The 27,342-nt window shown below is 36.1% G+C and overlaps 1 protein-coding gene across 1 annotated transcript in view; it reads right to left on the bottom strand.

The window, feature by feature from the left end:
* Positions 1-14,753: 14,753 nt before the first annotated feature.
* The window catches only part of gucy1a2 (guanylate cyclase 1, soluble, alpha 2), a 38,610-nt gene continuing 26,021 nt past the window's right edge, over positions 14,754-27,342 (bottom strand). The window contains exons 7-9 of the mRNA XM_041995068.1: positions 26,288-26,431; positions 21,544-21,698; positions 14,754-21,213 (exon numbers count right to left, since the gene is read on the bottom strand). Coding sequence (XP_041851002.1) covers positions 20,994-21,213; positions 21,544-21,698; positions 26,288-26,431 — 519 coding nt within the window. The 3' untranslated portion in view covers positions 14,754-20,993. The remainder of the gene's footprint in view (positions 21,214-21,543; positions 21,699-26,287; positions 26,432-27,342) is intronic.

Below are 27,342 nucleotides of genomic sequence, written 5' to 3'. Positions count from 1 at the left end.
GTGGAGGGGTGAAAACAACAAGATACGGCGACATTGTATATACCAGGGTAGTTCAGTTCAGTCGTATGAGGGACTGCTCTACTCCAATACACCTAACTCTAATTAATAAGTTATTGTGCACAATAACTGTGTTGAGCAGGGACACACTGAAAACCTGCAGGACTGCGGCCCCTCATTGGACCGAACTGAGCAGTCCAGGCTTATACTGTTTGTTGTACTGGCAGCCTCAGACTTTTACCCCTTCTTTATGAATGATTAAATAGAACTGCCTAGTTTGAAGGTTGCTTTTACAAAAATCATGATTTCTGTGTAGGTTTTCTTTCATTTTACTCCACAAAACAGCGTGCACCAGCCATACTAATTAACCAAACGTAATTATCGTCATTTTTACCTCAATCCTGAACCTAATCATAAATCATTGAGAATTGGATAAACATTGAGGGCTGTGCAGATTGCATTCCTGGACAAATGTAGAAGCAAACATGGCAGCTCCTGGGTAATGACATTTGCTAACCCATCTTTTATGTCTGCAGAAAAAAAAAGTGGCTCGGAGATATTCACACACACATTTCTACAACTTAATAACAACCACAGTCACTGCCCTATTTTCTATATATAACTGCAGCACCTACAGTGCATCCAGCCAGCTGTATTAATGCAAACCTGTGTGTGAGTTTGTGTGTGAGTGTGTACAGCCATCTGTACAAATGTAATCTGGTGCTGCAGGCAGAATTCTTGCATCAGTCACAAGGGCATGATGCAGAGGAGGGGGCGGGAGAGGGCAACAGGAGAGTCACTCCAGTTTCCTCAGAGAGAAAAACGTGGTGAGAGAAAAACGAGAAAGAGAAGAAGCGGCAGGAGAAAAGAAGGCTGTGAAACAAAAAAAAGTTTAGATAAGAAAAGTCCAGATAGTTAGATATCTTAAAGACCAGAAAACGTAAGGATTAAATACATTCTAAATAAAACATGATCGAAATCTGAGCAAATGAAGAGTTTAGAGATGTAAGGCAAGACAGGGAGAATGGGTTTCCCAGCAAGCATCTGCTTGTGTGGTGTTACAACTACAAAACTGTGTGCTGAAGTTGATTTAATAAAAACCCTGGTTAAAACTGCATGAAATTATTCCCATGCCAATATTTCCTCTGAAACTTAAATATCTTCACTGTACAGTGATGACAACTCAGACATGCAGACCAGAAAATTCATTCTTGTAAATAAAGCATTGAAAATAATTTCTGAAACAACTTTATTTAATCAGAACCTTATTATTACGGTGTAAGACGGAATGCATGAAGGAAAGTAGACAAAGGAGAGTGAATGAAAAAGAGAATGAGAATTTTAAGAATGTGGGTAAAATGAAATAATTTAATTGAAATTGGAAAATAATCAAACAGAAAAAAGGGGCTGAAAAAGAAAATAAGTACATCCTCTCTCATCGACTGTTCCCAATAACAGCAGCAATAATTGATTGATAGTCAGGCTTTAGAATGATTCATTAGCACACAAACAGACAAGCAGATCCATGTAACTACTCCCTGATCATGGTCATGAGTGCAGAAAATCAATTCACCTTTAGGCACTGACACATAGACATGCAGCGTTCACGTCAGAGCAGCGTCAAAGCTGATGATGTGGATTTAGATCCCAGTCTTGGTCTAAATCCTGCTTTGCACAAATCCTCCACTGAATATGCTGCTGCTTTGGCTTGTTGCTCCCACTGAACACAGTCAAAACAACAGGGACATGACTAAGATGTTAGAACATGACTATGACTGAGTCTCAAAGCTGAACACATGAGTCTTTCCACTAAAAAAAAACACACCAAGCAGCATAAGTATCCTATATTCTGTCTGATCTAAGTATAGTGTTAACCTGCACTTCTGAGTTCAAGTTTATACAACATTAAGCTTCTCTAAGGACATTTGAAGTTCATAAAATGTCACTTATTTAATAATGTTAAGATGCATCTCTAAGATCCCATGTGGAACCTTTCCTTGCTTTCTTCCTAAACTTTAGGCCATCACTTCGAGATACCAGTTTTATATTCTAGCCTTCAAAATTAGACTGAGCCTTAATATTTCTGCTGCCTTTTAATTCTTTTCCTGTTTCTTTTACGTCTGTTTTGTTGCTGTTTTTGCCCCCTATTAATTTAATTTTTATTCATACTTTTAATTATTTCTGTACAGCACTATGGTCAACATGTTGTTTTTAAATACACGTTTAAATAAAGTTGACTTGAACTGATTTGAGTGTATGCTGGAAATAATTTTTTAAGCTCCAACACTTCTAGTTTTGTTCTCCACTTGTCCAGTTTCCTGTAAATATTTTTAAGAACATAGCAGGCTGATATTTGTCCAGTTTTCAGGTAACACCTGTCTGAGAATATTATTTTATGTCTGTTAAACTCTGTTATCTTCGGCTTCTTCTTTTTCTTTTTTTTTTTTTTTTTTAATGCAGTGCAGAGTTTGGAAACTGGAAAGCGGCCTAAAGAAACAATCTTTTTTTTTTTTTTTTTTTTGGATTCATCTTCTGAAAGTCTTTTGAAAATAGTCAGTACTGTATGACTCTATTTACACTTAGGGGTCCTAAAAACTCTTTGGACAGCGTCATGTGCCTGTAAACTAAAAAGCAGTTGGAGGGTAACACTGGAATCTGCAAAGCTGCCGAGTGAGCTGGTATTTTTCTAAGAATTCAGCTCTTAAGGGAGTTTGATTTGTTCAGCCTTGATGGCAAAAATACTACATATGTGGACACTCCGTGTTTATCACTGCTGGTTTGGATGTGGCTATGACCGCATCTTCATTGATTACTCCCTTGTCTATTCACCATTTTAACCCATAAAGGCCCTACCCATGAAAAAATGGTTAGAAAGTCCAATTTTTTTTTAATAAGAGGTCGTTTTTTTGGCCCTTTAACAAAATGTAACAAAAAAATTTACTTTTTGTTGTGAGGGATATCTACTATTTATTACTATTTGATACATTCAAAATATTATAATGTGATTTTCTGCTTCTGGGTATCTATTAGGGAACAGAGGACATGTATAAGGTTATGTTCAACAGGATTTTGAGCCAAGTTTATACCATAAAATGAAACAAAATGTCTCAGAAACTGTATGTAACATATATATCACGTTGGGCTCTTATGGATTAATTATCAAAATATTATCATTTCCAAGACAAGAAGTGAAACTAATGAAATGTAACAATGTATGATTATGGAATTTTGATTTACTGTAGCTGCTGACTGCGTGTTTTTCTGTTGAGTTTACAGTAAACAAGGTTACAGCTGGACATTAAATGTTTAAAATACTTCAGCAATGTTACAGTACAAAGTCAGTGAAAAGCATATTGAACAGCTTTGTTTTGCCACACACTTTAAAGTCTGCAGACACAAACACTTTACTCTGCTTTAACTGTTAATATACACAGCTGCACAAAAAGACAGATGAAGCAGTCCAACACATACCTACACACACACACACACACACACACACACACACACACACACAAACACTCAAATGCAGAGTGATTTGTTTTGACAGTGTGAGCGTCCTATGGGAAAGAACCGTCATGCCTCACCCCAAAAATAAACGTCACTCCAGGGTAGGAGACAAAGGGCACACCATGTGTGTGTGTGTGTGTGTGTGTGTGTGTGCGTGCGTGCATGCCCATATGTTGTAACATTTGTCCAGAAGTTGGCTAGAATGCAGGATTTATTGTGTATTAAAAGGGTTTTCCAAGATCTTCTAAGTTCTTTTGGTGGCTTCTTGGTCTGGATATTATGTAGTAGATGTTACTGGAATGATTGAAGGTACAAGCTTTATTCATACTCCTGTACAGAGACAACACAAGTGACTAGCACTATTATTTGTATTAGTGTGCTGGTGTGTATATTGCTGTTATTGTTGTTTCAAAGCCACATTGTGGTTAAGTTTCTTTGTGTGCTTCAAACAACGGTTACAGAAAACAGTTGTTGGATGTAACTGTGGCCCTGAAATGTTGACAATGACAGAATTTAATAGTAAACTTTTACTGGAACTACATCAACCCAGTCTTTTGGCATTTTTTGGTTCCATTGTTTCCTGTTTTATTTTGTAGAATTGTTTTCCCTTGTGTATTATGACTGCTTTACTTCCTTTCCATCCTTCTGGTCATTAATTGTCACACATGCTTCTTGTCTTGTAATCAATCCCTCTGTGTACATGCTCCAAGTTTTCCTTTCTTCATTGCCAGTTCATTGTGTGCGTTAGTCATCAGTTATTCCAGTGTGTTCTGTAGACTTTGTTCTTCCAGTCGTTCCTAGTGTTCCAACTCCTGCAATGTTTTCTGTTTAATTAAACTTTCATTCTACCTTCATCAATCTCTGTGAGCTCTGCATTTGAAGTCAGTTTAAAAACAATTCCCTCACCCAGTAATAAAGCATACAAAGAAAGCCTGCAGAACATGTATATGTACATATATGTATTGTAAATATGTAAACAGGCTGATCACTGCTTGCCTTGCCTTCCTTTAATTTGGGGAGATCAATTTCCTTGCCAACATCAGTCACATTGGTAACATTACATAGTTGCTGCCTAAAGCTAAGTCCCAACAAACATATCTTCTTCTCCTTCATTTTAACCACCAAAGGTTAAAAAATTATCAAAACATAAATTATGTCCCATCTGTTTCTCTGTCAGCATGTGGGTAAATGCACGTACACTCACAAGACGCACTCATTCACACACACAAACACTATTAGGATTGTTGTTTCAGCTGAGGACAAGAAGATGAATAGGACAAATTCGGAAAGGTCAGATGTCAAATACGCAGGGGGGAATGTTTACTGTTAAACTGTTTAAACGCTGTGCATGTTTAACAGCACACAAGCATGAACAGCCAGGGTCTTTATGCTATGTGCAGCTGAGTGTAATGCCTGAGCTTTTTGAATTTGAAAGGAAGCAGAAGAGAAAACAGCTTGAGGATGAAGATGGTGTAGAGAAGTGGAAAGATTCTAATCCACCCCTGTCACTTTAATCTGCTTAAGATTTATGAATCATTAACTTCTTTTTTTTTTATTTGGCAAAGTTATGTTGCAATCAGTGAAATTGATGTCTTTACTATTACAGTGCTTTGTTTGAAACAACACAGAGAGGAGATCTGAATTCTAAAGACATGAATCATTTTGGCACAATGTTGTACTTTTTTGCACTTTACGTGGCTACATGCTGCGAGAAAAACACTCAGATCTTCACACTGAATTTTCTTCCATGTTAGAAAAAGCATGAATACTCTGGGTGTTTTGTGTAATACTGAGGCTAAAGTTGCAAATGATTATTAGTAAGCATACCATTTTCCTAATTACCTTTACAGAAAACCATATGTTTTACAGGTGACCCCCTGTACATTTGCATATGTGAAACACATACAACACTTTTTCACACCACTATATTTTGTACACGAGAAATATGTGGTTTTAGAGTATTTTATGGTAACTTGTAAAACCCATACAGGTAAAAATAATCACAAGTGAAATCTATGACATGTGTGACTTGGTACTGGTCATATTTTAGGATGTAAAACATGACCACTGTACATGTGTTTCATATGTTACCACACAAGAAAAGTCATAAAGGCTTGTTCTTTTACATTCTATAGGTTTATATAGCAGACAACAGGCAGTGAAATTAACCTTCTCACATCATCATATCTGTCTCTTTCTTCAAATTTACTATTTGGACCAATTTAAGCAGTACTTGGAATATGTGACAAGTTACTTATTTATTGGATGCCGTTATAACAATCATATACCTTTTGTCAGTAAGGGTACTTATATAAGTTACTTATATGAGTTTGTAGTTTTACTGAGCTGGAAATGCTCATTGGTAAACAAAAATCTCAAAATTTCATGGTTTACTTCTCTTACAACTGTTGGGGGAAATATCTGGAGATGTAGTTGTCAGATACTTCATTATCATCGCCAGTCAGTTGCACCAGAGCCAGCCCAAGACATAAGAGAATTAAGCAGTCGCTTGGGGCCCCTATGCCCCCCAGGGGGGGCCCAAGTGCACTTGAAATGTTAAGACATCTAAATTACAAGAACAAGAAAAATTCTGGTTATTGTTACTTGCCAAATAATACTGTTTTAATCAATTCCTGTTGCAGGTTACTGCCTCTGTCATACAGTGCATGTGCATAGTTTGGAGCACTCTAGAATCTTTGAGGTTTGCGAACAGAAGTCAAGGACAAGTTCGCTTAAAAGCCATTTTGTAGTAGAGCATTGCATGTTTTGCACTAATTACACAGATTCACATTACTTTTCTGTTGGTATTTTCCGTTCCTTTCAAATACAAGTTAAATTTGCCATAGTCATACATATCTAAAAAATAAAAAAATATTATTATTATTATTTTATTTTTTTATTTATTTTTTATATTATTATTTTATGTGTTCATTTTTATATGTCCCTGGCAGTGTTGGAGAAAAAAATCAATTGAGTTCACTTTGTGTATTCTTTCTACTTTTTAAAAGACTAAAATAAGACCATTTTACTGTCTCTTTTTATCTCTCTTCTTATTTAAAAAAAATCGTAAAAGCAATGGAAGATTCATGAGCTGCAACATATGATAAAATTCCTTAAAGACCATTTGAATGCTAAGGTTATGCATGTTCATTAGCAGCTGCTTGCATTGTAAAATATGTAGTTTCCACGCTGTCATTCATTTGCCTCATAGCATAATTGCCTAAGTCATATTTTAAAGTGTTTGGAAATGATGATATATAGTGAATCAGCAGTGTTAGGAGGGTAGAATTAGGCAAATCGCACAATTTGGCCAAAATATAACTTAGGCAATTATTTTATAAGGGTAACGATATGATACATTGAGATTATCCGATTATATACTGTGTATCTTCCTTTTCGTAAAGCCTTAGTTTGACGCTCTGATCCCTTGCTTTTATCCATGCTAAAAAAAAAAAAAACACAAGATCTTTCGGATTCAGTCGTACATACTTTAAAACTTCACAAAAAAATGGTACATTAGTTCTCTATAGTATGGAAAATAAAAGTAAATAAAACATAATACCATGAAATGAGAGAAATAGAGGTCAAAAAACTGTGTGGCTCTACTCCAGGCTTGCCTGACTGTGTTTTTTTGATCAGGTCCCAGCCCCACCCCTCTTAGCCTGCCAAACCAATCAAGTATGCAAATCATCTTAGAGCCACAATATCCTCTTCGAAGTTACAAAGGTATCCATGCACGTAATTAAATAAAGCATTTTTCTTGTTTTTAGCTTGAATTACAAAACACCTATATATTAAATAATCTGAAAACATGCATGAAATCTTTAACATAATAACTTTAACCATAACTTAACTAAAACTTGCATTTAGGCTCCTACATACTGTTTGAAATAATGTCTGCCTTAAAGGAAAAAAAAATCTAAATCTGTCATGTGAAAAAGAAAGTCAGCTTCTTGACTAACATACAGTACAGCAGTAAAAACACACAAACTCAGTTGTAATAATCAAAGCCAAAATAAAGCAACTCCCTGCATACCACACTGCTTTCCCCTGAGTTGAGATGGGTTAAGATGACCTTGCTTTTACCCATAACTTTCCCTTCACAGAAGCTACATATTTAAGGGGAAGTGTGTAAAGACTGCACATAGTCCCATACTGCATGTAGAAACTCTTGTTCAAACACACTGCAAAATATTAACCAAAAACCAGCGTGCAGAGGGGAAAATCTCAAATATCTACGATGGATCTGTGTACAAATATAGAAGTGAATCCCCAACAATGTGCAAGTACACAAGCAGACAGCAAGTGGTACATCCCAGCTCTAATTAGCTGGATGTTTGCAGTAATCACAGACTTCTTTCATAATTTATGTGAGATAATTCAATAAGAGATATCTGATTGGTCTAAATGAGTATCTAATGACAGCGTGGTAATAAGGTTACAGGATGTTCCAGGAAGTAGTACTGGGAGCATATCCTTAAATCACCACAACACACACACACACACAGTTTTGTACAGTTTGTTTCATCAGCTGTGAATCTTTGTCCTTCTAGTTCCTTTGAACATGCCTGGACTGACTTCAAAGCCACAATTAGACACAGTTAGTCTCTGGAGAGTAAAAGAGGAGCATTGTGTTTTATCTTCTTTGTCAGTTATATCAAAGCAGCAATTTTTAACATGTTGAGTATCATCAACTGACCTATAGGATGTGAATGACATTTATTTTAGAGAATTAGTTTAACATTTTAGGAAATATCTGTATTTGCTTTCTTTCAGCAGGTTGATAAAAAGCTTCTCTCGACAGGCTTGCCTTATGGAGCATATTCAAGTCACTTTGACTGGCCACAACATCAGGACACCCTGGTCATATTTAGAAGCATTTCTAAAATTCTCCTGATTTCTTTCACTCCACATCCAGGTCTGGCCCTGAATTTTAGTAATGTTGGATCCACTGTTTGGAGCACCAGGCAATTCAAAAGTCAAGGGTTGAATCTATAGATGAAACCATTTTTGCTTTTAGGGCCTCTTTTTAAGGATTGTATGATATATTTTAAACAATTTCTTAACATCTATTTTTAAGGACATCTTTTTACCATTTTCATTGTTTTAATCATTTTTATGCTTAATTTAATATTTAGTATTTCTGGTTTTTAACTTTACCTTATTCAGCATGGTTTCATTGTTTTTTTCTTTTTCTGTTTTGTCTGGGTACATCCTTTTCCTTAATCTATTAAATGACTTAAAACTTGTGTTTTAAGTCAATTAATAGATATACTTATTAGCTTTATTTTTAATTGCTAATCTGCATTTATTTAGACCCAGCTCGGATGTAGTTCGCTCCAATTCCATAAAGAGTTGGGAAGTTGTTTAAAATGTGAATCCAAACAGAATGCAAAAGTCTGCAAAATCAAAAATAGTAGCTCATTTTGAATTTAAAAGCAGCAACACATCTCAAAAAGCTGGAAGAAGGCAATGTTTATCATTATGTAGCATCCCCTCTTCTTTTAACTGTCAGTAAATGTCTATGAGCTGGGGAGAGCAGTTACTGGAGTTATGGGAGAAGAATGTTGTCCCATTCTTGTCTGATGCAGGATTCTGGCTTCTCAACAGTCCTTGACCTTCGCTGCTGGATTTTTAATTTTATGGTGAGCGAAATGTTAGTCAAACTCAAACATCTGGACCGCTGGGATGTCAGTTCAGCACCAGCTGGACGGACTGTTCCCCTGCGAAGCCAAGCTGTTGTGGTGGATGCAGTATGTGGTTTAGTATTGTCTTGCTGAAATATGCAAGGCCCTCCCTGAGCAAGATAGTCTGGATGGAAGCAGAGGTTGCTATAAAAGTTTTACAGATGTGGAAGTTGTCCACTCCATAGGCACAAATACAACCCCATACCATTAGAGTTGCAGGTTTTTAACTGCTCACTGATAACAAGCTGGGTGGTTTCTCTCCATTGCAGTACACAAGACACAATGTCCATGGTTGACATAAATAATTTAAAATATTTTTTCATCTGACCACAGAACAGTTTTCCACTTTGCCTCAGACCATTTTAAATTAGCTTTTGTCAAGAGAAGATGGTTGTGTTCATATATATGTCTTCTTCTTTGCATAACCTTTGACCTGTATTTATGTAAATCTGTGTTTACCAACAGTGATTTCTGGAAGTTTTCCTGAGCCCATTCAATGATTTTCATAGAAGAATTATGTCTGTTTTTAATGCAGTCTGAGGGCTCTGAGATCACAAGCTTTGACATTTGGCCTTGTGTCTTAGTGCACAAAAATTCTTCTCGATTTTCTGAATCTTTCGATGATATTTTATACTGATGATGGTAAGATCTTCAGAGACAATTTTACATTGAGGATTTTTTTTTCTGAAATTATTTTGCAGTTTTAAGACAGTGGCAGATTGGTGAACCACTCATATTTACATCTGAGAGGTTCTACCTCTCTGAAATGCTCCTTTTATACCCAGTCATGTTACAGACTTGTTGCCAATTAAAATAATGATCCTCCAGTTGTTGATTTGTGCCACTTTCAACCTTCATTCATACTTTCAACCTTCATTCATTCATTCATTCATTCATTCATTCATTCATTCATGCATTCATGCATTCATTCATTTATTACAATTAGCACAGCTTCTCTTTTTTAAAATTAGGGTTGTCTGTATATCTAAATGCACATCATTTACTTTATAAAGATTACAGATTCTTAAAAAAGATACCAAAATCAACTTATTATCAAAAACCCTCAAAGAAATTATTTTAAGTGCTCACTTTGCACCTGAAGTTATAAAATTCCCAGTTTAATTTTCTTGAGGAGACTAAAGAATGACAGAAAAGTCACATTGCTCAGTAAAAAATTAAATTATAGTACATTTCCGAATTTTTCATGCGCCAAAAGCAGTTAAGACTATGTAACTTTATCAGCTATATTTTTTTTCTGCCCAAAACATGTGGGAAAAGTTATTTTCATGTTAGCAAATATAGGTATGATCAATATATTAATGCCACACTAAAGTACAAGATAGAAAAGTGACATAAATAACGACCTCCCGTAAGGACAATCAACCAATGCTCCAGTGAATAGCTACAGACAAATTACACATGATTTCTGTCCATTTGGGGGTTTTTTTTTATAACAGAAAGTTGAAGCTTTTTAAGCATGGCAGTGAACATTTGGTTTGATGCAACTACGGCTGTCAAAAGGAGTTTTCTAATAATCCTGTCGTCTAAAAGAAATTACAATATATAGTGATCTCTGAGATGACATTATGTTGCCGAATGCCGAGAGTTATAAAATCATACATTGATGTTTCCCTCAATAAGATGCACATCACTTTGCTCGTCCTATGAAGATTAAGGGAATCATAATCTCTGTGAATGTGCTTAAATGCACACAGCAAAGTGAAAAGACACATAATCATGACAGGGGTGTGTGCAGGGGGGCTGGTTACAAGCACTCACAGACAGACACAAGCAATAGACACACACACAAAACCATGCAGATTGATGCAAAGGGCATCCTACTCACACGGCCTTGCGAGGTTGCTTCTATGATCTTTTAATTTGCATGGATCAACACTAATCCCCAATCCTGCTCATCTGTTTTCCACTCTGGTGACCCTGCTGGAAAATAGCAGAACAAGACAGGATATGTGAGGTTTAGTCAAGGTTTTTGTTGATGTAATCTTTATTTTTTCTGTCTCTCTCTCTCACTATGGCTCTGAGAGCTTATGTATTTTAGATTTATTTATAAAGGTTTAATTCTGTCACCCTTTGCTCTTACTGTCAGATTTTCTTCGTGCCACTCAACCTCCTTCGCACACAGCTTATCCGTAGCTTTTCCCTCCTGATCAGTGTAGAGCTAATTAGAAAACATTCAAACTGATGCACAACAGCTTTGAAGAAGAAAACAAGAATACATTTAATCAATAAAATCTGATCTTGTCTGAATGCCTTTGCTTATATGCAAATGAGAATGTGACAAACAATTAAACAAGAACAGCCACTGTGAGGAAGGAGAAGGGGGGAGTGAGTGATGGATGAGGGGAAAATGAGGAGAGACCTGATGAAAAAGAAAACAAGTGAGAGGGAAGCAGTGATTCATCACTGAGGACCATGCCCCTTTGGCTGAACCTCAGATATAAAATATACACAAAGATACAGACACACATTTGGCAGGGTAGAGCAGTAGGTGTGTGTGTAGCTAAAGATGAAGGTCAGTCCTTTCTTCATTTTTCTTCATCTTTACTACCTACATAAATATTAATTTTATGAAGGTTACAAGGTTTTTCAGTTCTCTTTGGCAATGAGAAAATGTTACACCTTTTTTGTAAAAGATCAGCGCTGATTATGCTTTTCAGTTCATCTCTTTCTGCACATGTTTTAGAAACTATGTGTTCATCCTCAACCAGAATGTCCTGGATTCAAACCCCAACCTATGCTGGAAAATATCCTCTAGAAACGTTTGTATTGCTTTCTGCAAAATAAATCTCAAAAAGTTTTGAATATGTAACAAGCTTTAGAAACAATCTTTTTCACCGGTACCATGATGCAGCAAAGCAGCCAATCAGGAAGACTTTCTCTTTGATCCGCTTACTGGTTAAAATTGTAGCACATTTCAGAGAAGCGAGAATTTTGTTCTTATTCTTGATTCCACAAGAACAAGATTAAAGGGAGCGAGTGAACATATTAATTAGCTATTATCCCACTGGATGCATGACCTTGTTAACTGGCTTCACTCAGAAAAATGACCACTATGGGCACAGTCAGGAAACGTGTCGTTCAGAGTTTTGCCAACTTCTAATCACTTCACTTGGAGAAATGTTCCCTGATTTCGAAATTCTGGCTGAAGTGGTGCTTGTAATTCCAGTCTCCAGTGTAGCAGCAGAGTACAGATTCAGCCTCCAGAACAACGTGAAAACAGCCATGAGAAGTCATCTGTCCAAGGCAAAAGACCAAAATCTCATGACAACAGCCTCTACAGCAATCCCACTTGAGACATTTGATCACACATGAGCGCACAATTGAAGTCCATGCGGACTAGGAAGAAGGTGTATGTCTGCATTCAGGCCACAGCAGGTGAACTGTTCAAATTTTAAGTGCAGTAGTTTAATTTCATTGTTCATTTGTAGCTATTGGCTGCAGTCAGTGCTTTTGTCACTGTGGAGAAAAATTACATGTATTCATCTACTTGTTGTGTAATGGCATACTGTGTATTTTCTGTTAATGTTAATTAAAACTGAATGAAAATAAATATTAATTGAATATGACATCATATAAAAAAATTAAAGAGATGGTTAAAATAGATTATGAGGGGATTTTTATGATCCTGTCAGTCAATATTACAGACAAGGAAAAACACTAGTGCAACCTCTGGGTGGTTGCATCACAGCTTCTCTTCGTACCCTGATGCACCCATCACTCTGAAACAGAGTAAATCTGGACACATCAGACCACATGACCTTTTACCATTGCTCCAGAGTCCAATCTTTATTATCCCTAGCAAATTGAAACTTTTTTCCCCAATTACTCTCATTGATAAGTGGTTCTCTTGCGGCTACACAGCTGTTCAAATGAATATATATATATATATATATATATATATATATATATATATATATATATATATGCACATACACACGCCCATATATATACATGTACTCATATACATATATACATACATACATATATATACATACATACACATACACGTATACACATATATATATATATATACATATACATACATACACACACCCATATACACCTATATACATACATATAGACACATTGCATCACATCGAGAAACTGTAATCTAATAATATTATAGTTGTTTCCAACTAACCAGAATGCAACACCATGAAACCATGAAAATTGTAACTCCAAGTACCCCCCATGGAACCTTTGCTTGTCCTTATTCACATACATACCCATACAATTTCATTATCAGACTCATAAATATACCTATATACCTGTGATTTTATGATAATCTAAGTCTCCTTCATGTTTACCTCAAATTGTGCGTGTGGAAATGCTCTTACTTTCACTATTAAAAATAACCCTGAGCTCTACTGTTGATTCTCTTCAATCTGATTTCACTAAATCTTTAAGTGGTCACCATTCACCATTATCCATTATGTTTTTCCAACCACATTTTATCCTCAAAGCCAATGGTTCCCAACTATCCGTCCAGTTTTTAGTATTGTGCCAAACAGTTCTTAACCAAATTTTGGTAGTTTCTCCAATAGTTGTTTTCTATACTTGATACATGCCAATGACTTGAACCACCTTAAACATCTTTTCCACAACCACGTGATGTGTCTTCCACATGGCTCTTTAAGAAATGAGAAGCTACTCATTGCATAGGTTGGGGCTGAATAACTTGTTGCCAGCTGAAAGATAATCACCCATGCACTAATTATTTAATAGGAAGCTCATACCTATTTGATTAGTTAAATCCAGGTGGTAATTTTTTGGGGGTGTGTAAAGCAGCCAATCAGAATGACTTTTGTATGAGCCTGTGATTGGTTGGAATTGTGGAGCATGTTGACTGAACAGAGCTGTATGTGTAAAATAGGTCAAAAAAAGACTGTTTTTGCTACCATTTCTTCAGGCGAAACACTCACCAAAGACCACCATTATATTATTCAATACAGACGATGCATATAGATATCGCATATCCTTTACAGATGCCCTGATGAATAATGACCACATAAGTCATTCAGATGAGTGCACACCCTCACCACACACTGCCCTCCTAACTCTCTGTTGAACTGCTAATGTCAGCAGCCCTATAACTCAGTCCTGCTTCATTTGGCTAATATGACAAGCACAGTGTGTAAATTACATGACCTTTGTCCACCTGTGGTGTGTGTGTTTGTGTGTGATTTCCATTTGTATCTTTGCATGCACGAACTAATGTCAAAGCATACAATCACTGTCTGTGTAGTGATGACAGTCCATGTTAAATATTCAAACTTTGCTCTGCCAATTAGTGTAATGTGGCCGTTTTTGCATACAAGGAGGATGTGAGGGGGTAAGAGATGAGGGGGAGGGAGGAAGGACATATGAAGGGCTGGAGGGAATAAGAAGAGATCCCAACAGAGGATGGGCTGTGAGAATATTTGGAGAAAACCATCACTGAAGGAGTAGCAAAGTCATTTTGCAGGCTTTTGGTTGTCATTAGATAGATATGATCAACATGTTTACAAGCTTTAACCCATTAAGCACTTTTTTTCTTGTTTATGACATTTGTCTATTAATGCTTGTGATTTGTATTGTTTGGTTTTCCTGAACTTTTAGCAGACATCGTTCTGGTTACTTGGATGAATAACATACATACTGATACTTCAATTCTTTAAGAGATTAGACAAAAAGAGGTTTAGTTCATGTGTCTTTTAACAGTAACACAAATAACATCGATACAAGCAGCTAAATTTAGTACGACCCATTTCAGCTAATGGTCTTGGCAAAATAATTCTTGCTTTGCAATAGTTGTGCTCAGAAGAGCAGGAGCATCATCAGTTTTGCAAGAAAATGACAGATTTATAAACACAAAACTGGAAACCTGTGAACTCCAGGAGGCAGAAGGTAAAGCTTTCTTCTGTTTTAGACGATGAGCCCATCCTCAGCAGGCAAATTATCTCCAAAGCATGATCACCATTCCATGGACTGTTTCTTTCGCTGTGTCATTTTTCTTAGACTTCCTTGTTTCTGTGTTTTAATCATAAATCTTTTATTCTTTTAGTAATTCTTATTTAAGCTGAACCGTAACAGAGGCTTGCTCTGAATCTGTTCAGATGTTCACAGTCTATTCAAAGCCATATCTGACACACTTAGGGCTTAAGGAAAATCGGGTTTATATTGAACTAGTACATAAGTGTGGGCTGTAGCGTTATTAAGATCATAATGAGTATGATCAGTAGTTATGCTGGTAGGAAGCATGCAAGTTCACAATGTGCAACTTTTAAAAAGAAGACTAAATTATTAATGAGCTCTGCTGTTATCCTCCTGAGTAACAGGTTGTTTATAAGTATTGATGAGTATTCTTGAAAAGGACGGCACAAGGTTGACAAATGTATGAACTTCAGGTTTATTCAAAACGCCACACATCCGTTTGATATGCTGCTTACTTTGATGTTGGTTTCAGTGTCCTAAAATCAGTCACACGATCAATCCACCACACACACAGACTCACAGAAAGAGCCACAGGCTTTCTTCCTAATAAAGATACTTGCTGTCTTTTTATTTACATTATATAAGACAGAGGATGTGCCCTTAATGTCAGTTAGAAACCAGTATCTATCATCAAGCTCCTGCAGTGTATAACTAACATCTGATCCCAGCCACAGGGTCAAACAGGTTTCATGTCCAGAATAGACACCAAACTGCAGAAAATTTTAATTAATTTAAAAAAATACAAAAAAATAAACTGATTTCTGAGACAAGAATGAGTAAACTTGTGAACAAGTATAATGAACGCTACTATTTTCAGAAGGGTGGTCTTTCACAGATTAGAGATGAGTGAAATAATGTTTATTGTTGAGCAGATTTGAATTTATTTATTTATTTATTTATTTTTTGAATCCCAGAACTTTATAAAAAACATCAACCAAGTTTGTTTCCATAGTTAAAACCAGGTTGTTATTATACAAACGGGGATCAGTTTCCCATCAGTCCACACCTGCTGAATTCTTAATCACTGGGAATTAAGCTAATCTTGGAAAGTAGATTAATTTTAACATTGCCTTATTCAACGTACAAGATGAAGCAACATCCTTTTGACAAAAAAATGACAGTGTCATGCTAACCTAGAAACTGCTGAAGACAATAGTTTTAAACAAAACATTAATAGGCAAAATAACAATATTTAGTTTTGTTAACAAAAAAAAGAAGATAAAAGATGTACTTTGAGTGTGTGGAGGGAGACTCTTGCCTCAAGTATCTGGTCAACAAGAAAAACCAAAGGGATTTTTTTTTTCCTGAAATATAATGCATTTCTCTTATATAATTTACTTAGTTTCCATGATCCAGTTTGGATTTATCATAGTCCATCTTTCAGTCTTTATTCACAAATTATGCTCGTGCAGTTTTAGGAATTACGAATTTTAGCTTTGTGGCAAATATTGCACAAATAGCACACACATCTGTCCTGTATGCTAGAAAAGAAAACATACACTGTACCCATCTATCAGAAAATATAAAGTCTGACTTTATGTTTCCAGATGGTTATGTATTTGGTTTTATCTCACAGGAGACTGAACACACCCACACTTACGTCACTCTCATGACATTTATTTATGGTCATTATTTGACACAACTTAGAGAGCATAGCTCAGCCATATTGCCACCAGTTACATCTGTGATGTATATCCTTGTATGAGTCACCTACATGCAGTGCATGATGACTGTAGAGAATCATTAAATGTAACACCTCAGCATCAAATCAGCACGACTGGTTTTGGGAGAATGTGCAATGTTATTAAAGAATAGAAACTTGGAGCATTGGACACACGGTGTGTGGGTTTAACACTGTCCTTTATTTAGCCTAGAAGCAGAGTTTAGGCATTGCTGAAGCTGAGTGTAAACAACACCTGCACTACATTTATGCTACACAAGCTTTATCTGGTAAACATTAATGGATGTATGCATCATTGCCAGAGTGACAGATCTATATATGAGAGCTGCCACGTTACAAATCCAACCCTGGCTCAATAACACTACTGTCAAATACATTTAGTGGCTCATCCTGGAAAGTCCCCAAAAATATTCTTTTACTGATGGATACCATTTGATAGAAGTTGTCTATTCAGTGTTTCAGTTTTTGGTTTTGGTTTTTTCACAGCTTTATGATACTGGATTCTGTTGTCTGAAATTCACTTTAAATTTCTCTAAACAAAATTAAAAAAATAAATAAATAAAGGAGTTTTCATTATAATAATGGATCATTGTGTACCATATGGAAAGGTTTTAGCCCTAACATTGCCACAATATGACCCAGAGTATGCACGTATAACATAAAAATTCTAAACTTATGGCATCTTTCTGAAGGTTCTTATTTTTAAAAAATTACTTTGTGGCCTTTGAAATATTTGCACTAGTCTTCTGAACCACTTATGCATTCATACCATAGGATGAATGTTGCACTGTTATTATACATAGGTGTTAGTTAACAAGACAGTTTTGCTTTGTTGCCACAGAGCAAAAGAAACTATTTGTAACAACAGTATGACCTAATGACTCACAATTTGAACTGAGTCTTTAAATCAGTTCATACTGTATATAAAAAGAACTGCTTAAGATTACAGGATTGATCCACTGATACATGGCCCCTAGTTTTGAGTTAGTATGTGTAACTACTATGTTTACAATTAAGATGTTTTGGATAAATCTTATACTATAATGCCATTGACAGGGTTTTCACTAACTAGACAGTTCTATAACGAATTTATTATGAAACGACAGTATAGTTTAGACAACACCAAGCAATTTTGGAAATAAGTAATTGCTCTTTTTTTTGTTGTTGTTTCTGTTTACAGTAAATTTGGATAGCACTAATGAGACGTATGGAAAAATATTCTTTAAAAATATACAAAGATTTTATTTAATAGCAAAATTCTTTTCATTGCCAGATTTTACTAGACCCTTTAAACAGGAAGCTATAAATGTGCAAGCTTTTCAAGCTTTCTAATGCTACTGCCATCAGGCAGGAGTTAATTATGCTAATGTTGAACTATAAGAAGACCACTTGGCAACTCACCTCTGTAAGACACAGTATTAGGGACATTGTGGGTAATACGAATGATGAGGAAAACAAAGAATATTGAGTAGGTTCAAAGAACAAACTGGGTGGATGCATCATCATCATCATCATCATCTCATGAGTTCAGGGTTGAATGGATGAGAAATCTTCATGCATCTGAACTATTTAAAGTCCAGATGTTAGGATGATGTCATAATGCAGTGATCTTAGGATAATGTCAGAGTATTTAAGACTATTAAAAAAAATGAATTTTTCCACATTTTTGTAGTTTTACCACATTATTTCTAGAGTATAAAAGTATACTCAACTAAAAAATTATGTATTTTTTTCCTGTGGATTTTTTCACTCTTTCCTGGCTTAGCTATATTTTATTTACTTGTTTTACATGATAACCCTAATACAACATTGTACTGCTTCAAACTGGCATGTCAAAAAATAAATCTTTATGATTTTGTTATCCCTGTCCTCCAATCCTTTCCTCTAGTATGGATTATGACATAGCTGTGCTGGTGTCAGTCTCACTTCGATTATGGCCAGATGCTCACAACAAACAGCAAGAAACAAACTTTCAATCAGAAAGCACAGTAAGCCTGTGCAAGTGGTGTCTCTGAATTAGATTGGCACATTTTATTTAATATTTTAGGTTCTGCTACAATGTTTTCATTTGACAAGATGTGAAATTGCAACATTAAACTTTCTGTCCATTTATGATGGACTTTGGTGATATAAACATGGATTTAAACCTGTGGTGGTCAAAAATATATTTGGCCTTTTATACCAGTTAAGTTTAGCTAATATGATGCTTTGTCAGTTGTTACAAAGAAAGAAAAATATATTATTTAACATGAACATATGAGCACACACAGGCAGTACCACTCATGTCAATGTAAATAACCCTGATTATTTTTTTTAATGATTTTGCATCAGTAATTGGTAATAATTAGGTTGTGACATTAAAAAATCGGTTTACTAATAAAATCTCAACTGACATGTAATATTTCATAGAAATTCATGCCCTCCTGAATTTTCCCCCGGTCTGTTTTTTCGGACTCCATGTCTGATTTGTACTGCACTGATGAAGAACAATGTCAGCAATATAAAGGACTTTACATTATGATGGAAACAAAATAAGCTAACTCTCTAAATTACTCCCATGACTATGCAATTATCCAAACATTCACCTCACAATTTATAATATTTTAATATGCAGAATGTAGTCGACAAATCTTTTTGTTACCATGTCTGTATTATTGAGCAACACTGATGTTTTTGACACGGCCTGAGATTATTACTGAGTCAGTCACACTCAGCCCCCTGGCAAACAAATAGACCTGAATTTAAATGCTGACACTGAAATTTCAAAAGTGTATATTTCTACATCTGTGGCAAGAAATACCGTTAAGTTACAAAAAGTACATACAGTGACTATGTTAGTAAGTCTGTGCATTACTGGAAAAAAAAAGGTAAATATAATTTCAGATATTTAGTCTATAAAGAGTGCTTCATTCATGTCGCAAGCTTTTCATGATGTTAGAATAAACCACATAACTAGTTGGTACTTTGTCTGCCTAAAAGTTCTGGTCATGACGTGCAACAACGTAGGTTTAAATGTGGCTTATAACTATTGGCACATGCAATTCCCTTTTACATGTCATTCTCTCCAGTGAAGTTGGTCACAAATAAAGAAAAAAGAAAACGATGGAAAAATAAGACAAATGAAGCACTCCTTGTGTGTATTTTTCCTTTCTATATATAACAAAATTCACTATCTAAATCTATATTTGAGCAGTGAAAAGGCACTGAGTTGGGAATAATTTTCAGTTCTACACAAAGTATCTGCAATAAAATAGCTAGATTATTGTTGGTTATAGTTTGTTGTGGGTTAAAAGCAGACAAGGCTGTAAAATCAGATTAGTGTGACTGTTGTCTTTTGTTGACCCCTTGTAAAAGTAAATCTATTTGTTTGTGCCTCTAATTCATCTCTCTCGTTCTCAGCCAACTGATGGGTTTTATGTAACACTTAGCAGATATTTGGTTAAGCATAACATGACTTAAGAATTGTTGCACAAGGAGACAGGGTAGCTGTATTGTTCTTCATTTTTTTTTTTTTTTTTTTTTTTTTTTTTTTTTGCACAAGTGGACATAATGCACAGCAAACATTAGTGGCCATCTTCTAAAACCCACACAAATGAATTTCCCAGCACCCACTTTGTTAAGTGGATTTGTTCTGTTTGCACAATTCTATGGCTAATGAGTGGAACACTGGTCATGAGTGTTGTCTCTCCGGGTTTGTCTCCCTGATTTTTTTTCTTTTTTTTTTTCTTTTTGTTTCAGTCTGGACCCAGCTTGGGGTATCATGTGGGAGCGAGGACCACTGGAGAAAGAGAGATACCAGGTCTGCAGCTGAGACATCCAGCTAGATCATTAAGTTTTATATTAAGGTTGCTCTGCAAATTAATTCAATCAGTCCAGCTCCTTGGGGAAGGATGAGAGACTAGCACAGTTGCTGTTCTTCAAGTCTTTTGAAGCATATCTCCCTTGCTCAGGGTAGATAAGGGCATGTTGTTCTTTTTCACCTTCGATGAAAGCGTATTTCACTCAAAGGTCTGAATCGAAGGTTTTACACGATGCATTTGCATATCCAAAGATCTGTTGAAGTGGCTTCCTGCATGTTCCAAGGGTTCAAATCCAGTCACTCACATTATGAAAACCTGTGTATGGATCTACAAACTTGTTTCTCTTAGAAACATGGTCCCGATGCTGTAGGAGACTTTCCTCATAGAGGCTGGAGGAGCCGAACGAGAGCTGGTAAGTGAGGCATGGCTCTGAGAAGTCCCTGCCTCCAGGAAGTAACATGTCCCTGGGATCTCTTTAGGAAAATTCTCTGGGAGCTCCTGTCGTGAACGAGGGACAAATGAAAAGGAGCGGTCTTCTTTTAACAATCTGTTGATGAGAAAAACAGCACAAAGATATTTTTTACTGAAGAGTGTTATTAAAAAAGGAAGATGAAACAGAGGGAAAGTAAACAGACATAACATAACCGAATATGTCTATTATAACAACAACAGCCTGTAAACTTGCAACTTTGTGTTCTGTTTGCAGAGTAAGAGAAAGAAAATGGAAGCTGCTTATGTCAAATGATTAACACATAAAGAAAATATATGTAAAATAATATCAAAATCCAATTGAAAAAGTACAATTTAAAAAGACTGCATGTTAAACAAAAATATTGTTTAGTGTGTACATGGGTGTAAATATAAGGCAGGTACTTACTGGTAGGTTGTGGGGCTAACGTTTATACACCTTGGATGACTCCCTGATTCAAACTTGCTGGCTAGAGTCACGTTGTTCCCAAAGAGGCAATAACGAGGCATTTTAACCCCAACCACACCTGCCAGCACCGAACCCGTGTGGATACCTATCCTTAGCTAAAAGAGAGAAGAAGGAGGACTGTATAAGACAGAGTGATGTCATATCTGCAAAATGTCACTTCATCAACCTATCAAACTTTATTTATAAAGCACTTTTTGTGCTAAACAAATTGCAATACAAAGTGCTTTACATAAAAATAGAAATCTAAACCCATCAATTCCTCTAAATCATAAACCAACAAGTCACACATCCACACACATACATGACAAATACCCACACACACATAAAGCCACACATATAACTACACATACATATACATAAAATGATGCTCTCAACCAGTGCTGTACTAACCCTCACCAGCTGCACTGGGGAAACTAAAACACTGGGAAGGCTATTACCTACAAAAGACTATTAAAATTTTAATTAAATGAGCAATTTAATAAAACAAGTTTATTAATAATGTGAAGATTATTAAAGTAAATAAAATAAAAATTATGAATGCTAAAATTATATTTAAATATAGCTTTACTTAAAAATATCAACAAGATCAAGATGCCTCTCCATATGTTTTTGTCCTCACCTAAATCTAAGTAGCCCAATCATTTTTTTTTCTTATCACCTTTTTATTCCTGAGTGAATTCCAGCAAATTGCAAGGTAGCCATGGCAACAACAACTGAGGATTGTAGTGAGATAGAAACAGCACAGACAGACAGAAAGACAATGGAGAGAGAGGCCAAGTGAACCTATAATTAGATGGTAGGGCCTTGACAGCACAGGAGAAGAGATAAAGAAAATGAAACAGACAGCAAGGGAGAGAGGGCTGGCAGGTGCACCAGTGTGACCTATTTTTGTAGCTAAACTGCATACAGATGGTCATATACTCGTCTGTCTCCACAACAGACAACCACTCACAGACACACACAAACAAATCTGCATCTGCACCCACTCTCCTCTTTAATTCTGAGTCTCAAAATACAGACACAGTTACAGTCATACACCCTTTGCCTCTGTTTCGATGTGAGTCAGCATCCACAGCACATGGCATTCATTGAGCCAAAGAGCAAATGGCGCAGCGGAACAGACAACCAATCACAGTCTAGCCTCTAGCCATGCTGACAGAAAAATAAAGAGACAATGATTGACAGTGACAGAGAGAGGAGGAAATTGTTTAAGAGTGAATCTTATTCCCCTCCTGTACATTCACCAGTTTATATCAACACTTGTGAAAAACTCATATGGCTGATGCAAACGTGATGCAATAAATAAACGCCACACACAAAGTTTGTTGAAGCTTCTTTACAGAATGGTTGAAAGATAATCAAATTATTAGAAAAACCTCTTTGTATAACACAATACAGTTCAATAGTAACACACCCTTTAAAATAATCAGCTGAATCAGCACATCATTAGCAGTTTTGACACAAATGATTGTTATCCAGTGTCTCAATGAAAAATCAACAGAAACTGTTCAACGACACTTCATATCAGAAAGAACAACACCTACCTAACTTAGTATAAGTATAATCTTGTATTTGCCACAATACCCATAATCTATCTTCCTGAAAAGCCAACTGAAAATTATTCCCCACAGCTGACATGCCTTTGCACTTTGCTACAGCTGATGGTGCCCTGCCAGGTTCCCTGCAGCAGTGCGACATCAGTAGCTGTAGAAGTGCTGGGCACATTTTGATGGGTCCTTCTCCTCTTTTCTCCAGCTTGTGTTGGGCTTTCCCTGGCATCCAACACCTAATTTCCAGTTCATCACACTTTATCAGGGAGCCTGTTGCCCAGTCTCTAGTTTTTTATATATTTTTTTTTTTACCTTGATGCCTTTATAGCAGTATGCAAGCAAAATTGTGATCCTTGGCTTGTAAATGGGCTAAGAAGATTAAATTTGTGCATGCTGTGTACTGCAGACATAATGCAGTTGCTTGCAGCTGCAATATGCATATGTTGTCAGCAAAAAGCTGCTTTTGGTCAGCATGATCAGTTCCAGACAATTTCTGAATGCAAATACTGCTGTTGTTTGTTTGAAATATGCTCACTGAAGAATTATAAACTATGAAGATAACACATACTGTACATAGATATCATGCCATAGACCTGACAATGAAGCAGTAATTTAAAACAAAATAGTAAAGATGTTATTCTCTTGATATTTCTCTCTTCTTTACATGCTGTATCTGCATCCCAGAATCACTCACCTCTCTCAGCACTCTTGTACAGCTCTTATGCTAGTTTGCGTAACAGTATAACACTGGTTGGGTCAAAGCGCACTCACTAAACAGGATTCATCATGCTGAAATGTTGAGTTTCTCTATGTTGGCCATAAAATGAACAGGAGGCCACAGAAAATAATGTAAAAAAGAAAAGAAAAGCAAGGAAGAAATGGCAGAGGAAAATAAGACAAGGGAGTTACATAGAGACTACTGAGGAAAGAATAGGGGACAAAAATGAGGGGGAGTAGACAGATAAAAAGTGGAAGAGAGAAAAAAAAACTGAGAGAAAATGGGAGAGTGAGAAAGCAGGCCAAAAATGCTTGGCAAGGCCTTTCTATTTTGAGACAAATGGACAGTGTTATGAGCGCAGCAGTGCACAGAGCTGTCCTGTCTGTTATTTAGCAGGTCTGTCTTAGCTTAACACACACAAGCACACACACGCATTTTGTCCATAACTGTGCATAGTCAGTTTTAGAGAGTGAAAATTTAATGTACTAAAGCACAAACTACAATGCTGTAATGTTTTATACTATTTTTTCTTTCTTTTGTTTCAGGATCACTTGTTTCCTGAATCATCAGAGTACAGCCTTTAGCACTAAATGATTTTTAATTGACTCTGTAATTTCACTATCTCACCCTGACAAAGTGACATTGTCCTACATGTAGTTCTCCATTGTTTAACTTTATATATAGCCTCCGACAGCCAAGCCAGGGGAAACAATTTACTGCAGATAAAGAGTGTTTTATAAATCAGTGCAGGTAAGCAAGCAAGCTTGCAAAGCTATTCAGGCTTCCTCTGAATGTTAGGTGACCTTCACAGAGACTGGACTAAAAATAGGTATAAATAAATCATAACCTCTGTTCAGCATTTGATTCAATTTAATTATAAAATATGATGTTTAACTTAAATTCCCTCTGCTGTGATGATTTCTTTCCGTCCTTCGTAATACGACCATATTTTTCTTCAGAGCAGCACTCCTTTCTCTCTGAATCCATACACTATTCAAATGCCATCTGTAAATAAAGTGACATCCACCTTAATTTTAGAAGTAATAGTATTAGTGCTAAATGCAGTTCTGCAAGTGTTTCTGATACATCAGCTGCTAAAGCTGCTGAAAAGTTCACAACCTCATCATCATATAGTTTAACAGCAGCTTTACTGTAGCTGATAAATGGGATACACGCTTCTTTGTTTGTAGCATAATTCTTTTAAATTTGTACTAATAATATAAAAAAATGCTTGTAAATGAGTAATTGCAAGCAAATTAAGCAAGAGTAGTTCTTTAAAAATGTCTAACAATCAGGTAAATGTGTTTTGTGTATTTTCATTATATAGCATACTAATACTAAAGAAAGAAGGAGAAAGAAAAAAAAAGAAGAGTAACAAAGTGAACTGATGCAGAACCAGTTAACACATAAGCACACAAATACACACACACACACCACACTGATGAATGTGGTACATAAATGGTTCACTACACTGTGTGTGTAGTCCTAAAGCTAATTCATGCCGGTAGAAAGAAACTCTATCAGATTCATTCCTTCAAGGTGCACCAATTTTCCTGCCTCATTTCATAAATCATGCTCCACTGAACCAGCAGCTGAAACAGCTATACACACTGACAGAGCGTCTGTGTCTTGTAACTTTTACTTGTCAGCTACCTGATCTATTTGAACTACTGGACATTTTATGTTTTTGTATATAGAAATTAAATAAATGATTAAGCTGTGAATTTTTTTGTTCTGTGTCCAAACACTGGATTAAAAACTTACGATCCACATTCAATGTACTGCGCTATGAAAGAGACAAAATCAAGATTACCAAGCTGTAGGTGTAGGCTTTGTTGCTACAGAAACCAGATACTGATCTCAGCTTATCTCAGCTTTATTTATGTTGACAGACTTGTGAAAACACAAGGAGAAAGATTGAAGAGAAAAATTCTGATATTAAATTGTGCAGAGAGGCAATGTTTTAAGCACTGCTTTATTGTTAGAAACATTCACTGAATCCAATATCCAAACTAGGAGCTGATCACAAAGGAAAAGAGTCTATACTGGGTGATGCAGAACAATGAACTCTAGTTGACCAAGTTGAGCTGGTGCTGGTAACAAAGTGGCCAGCAATGTCAAGTGAAAAGGTGACAACTTTTTGGACTTGGGTGGCAACTAGTGATCAATGCTGTTGCTCAATGGTCTATGTATTGCCTTGACTGGGCACTAGCACTTTCAGCTAGTAAGCTGAGGCTGACCACTTGTTTCGGTAACTAGCTTACTAATGCTAGCTATATTAGCTTCTAAATTGGCTCATCACGGTAGGACCCTTCTGTAGGCTCAGCTATTTCTGCAATATACAGGTACAAATAAGAAAACAAAGGAAAATCCCATCTTATCTCTTTATAAAATTGTAAGGAAGAATAAAATTTACCTTAATAGGTTTTCCATCCGGAGTCAGCACTTCCTCTGAAAGTTCCATCATCTTTAGAGCCATGTGCGCAATTGGTTTTGCATGGCTCTCAACTTTCTTATGAAGTCCTCCAGCCACACAGTAGGCATCACCTATTGTCTCAATCTGTATAAGAAACAGAAGAAGAGCTGAAATAAATGACTCATTTTAAAATTAAGTATGATTGTGAACATTTGCAGATACTTGAGACTAAGTAAGTTCTGAGAAAGAGAAAATTGAAAGCAATTCTGCACTCCTTATTCCATATAGGTGCTGTAGTGTCTTTTTGTTCTCATTCTTGGTCTACATAATTGACAATAAGAGCCTCTGAGACACTCTGTAATGCCACTTACACCAACCTGGACTTCTTGTGACCCATTCTGAGAAGCTGAAAAACTTAAGCATTAACAGCACAAGCTGAGTAATTCTTTAGACCCATTTGCACACCTCAGAGCTCACCTACCTGCCATATTTGTCGAAAGCCCATATTTATAGAAGCCTGAATGCAATACAAATACTTATAGTGGTTAACATTTTTAATACCTCATAACAAGCATTAACAATTACATTCCTTGCATTTTTGCATTTAAAATGATTCATAAACATGACTAAATGAAATGAAAATGAAATCAGAAAAGTTTAAAGCAATTTTATGTCTGCCAAGTAGCAAGAGTAATAGTACGCTAAGGGAGACTAAAACCTGTCAGGAAATGGACACGCTTACCAAAAATATTGGAAAAAATCATGTAATCATTTGGCAGCTATATACCTTCATATATCTGTATCCATCTTCTGCATTTCTTTGTGTAAATAAAGTTTGCAAAACAAAGACTGGAAATCTGAATGTGGGAGAATTTACCACACACACCTAATACTTGAGATTGCAAGACTGGCCTGTCTCATATTAAATGATGACATGCAAACAAAGCGAAAAAATAATGAAGCCACTTTTTGTGAATTTGTTGTCATGTGTGAAGATGAAGGAGTGAACTAGGAGTCATGACAGCTGAGATAGTCCTTGTAAAAACAAAAAAAAA

The sequence above is a fragment of the Melanotaenia boesemani genome, chromosome 9, assembly GCF_017639745.1.
Source record: "Melanotaenia boesemani isolate fMelBoe1 chromosome 9, fMelBoe1.pri, whole genome shotgun sequence".
In the NCBI taxonomy this organism is placed as follows: domain Eukaryota; kingdom Metazoa; phylum Chordata; class Actinopteri; order Atheriniformes; family Melanotaeniidae; genus Melanotaenia; species Melanotaenia boesemani.
The sequence above is the reverse complement of the archived record's forward strand: the minus strand, read 5'-3'. Positions and strand labels throughout refer to the sequence as shown.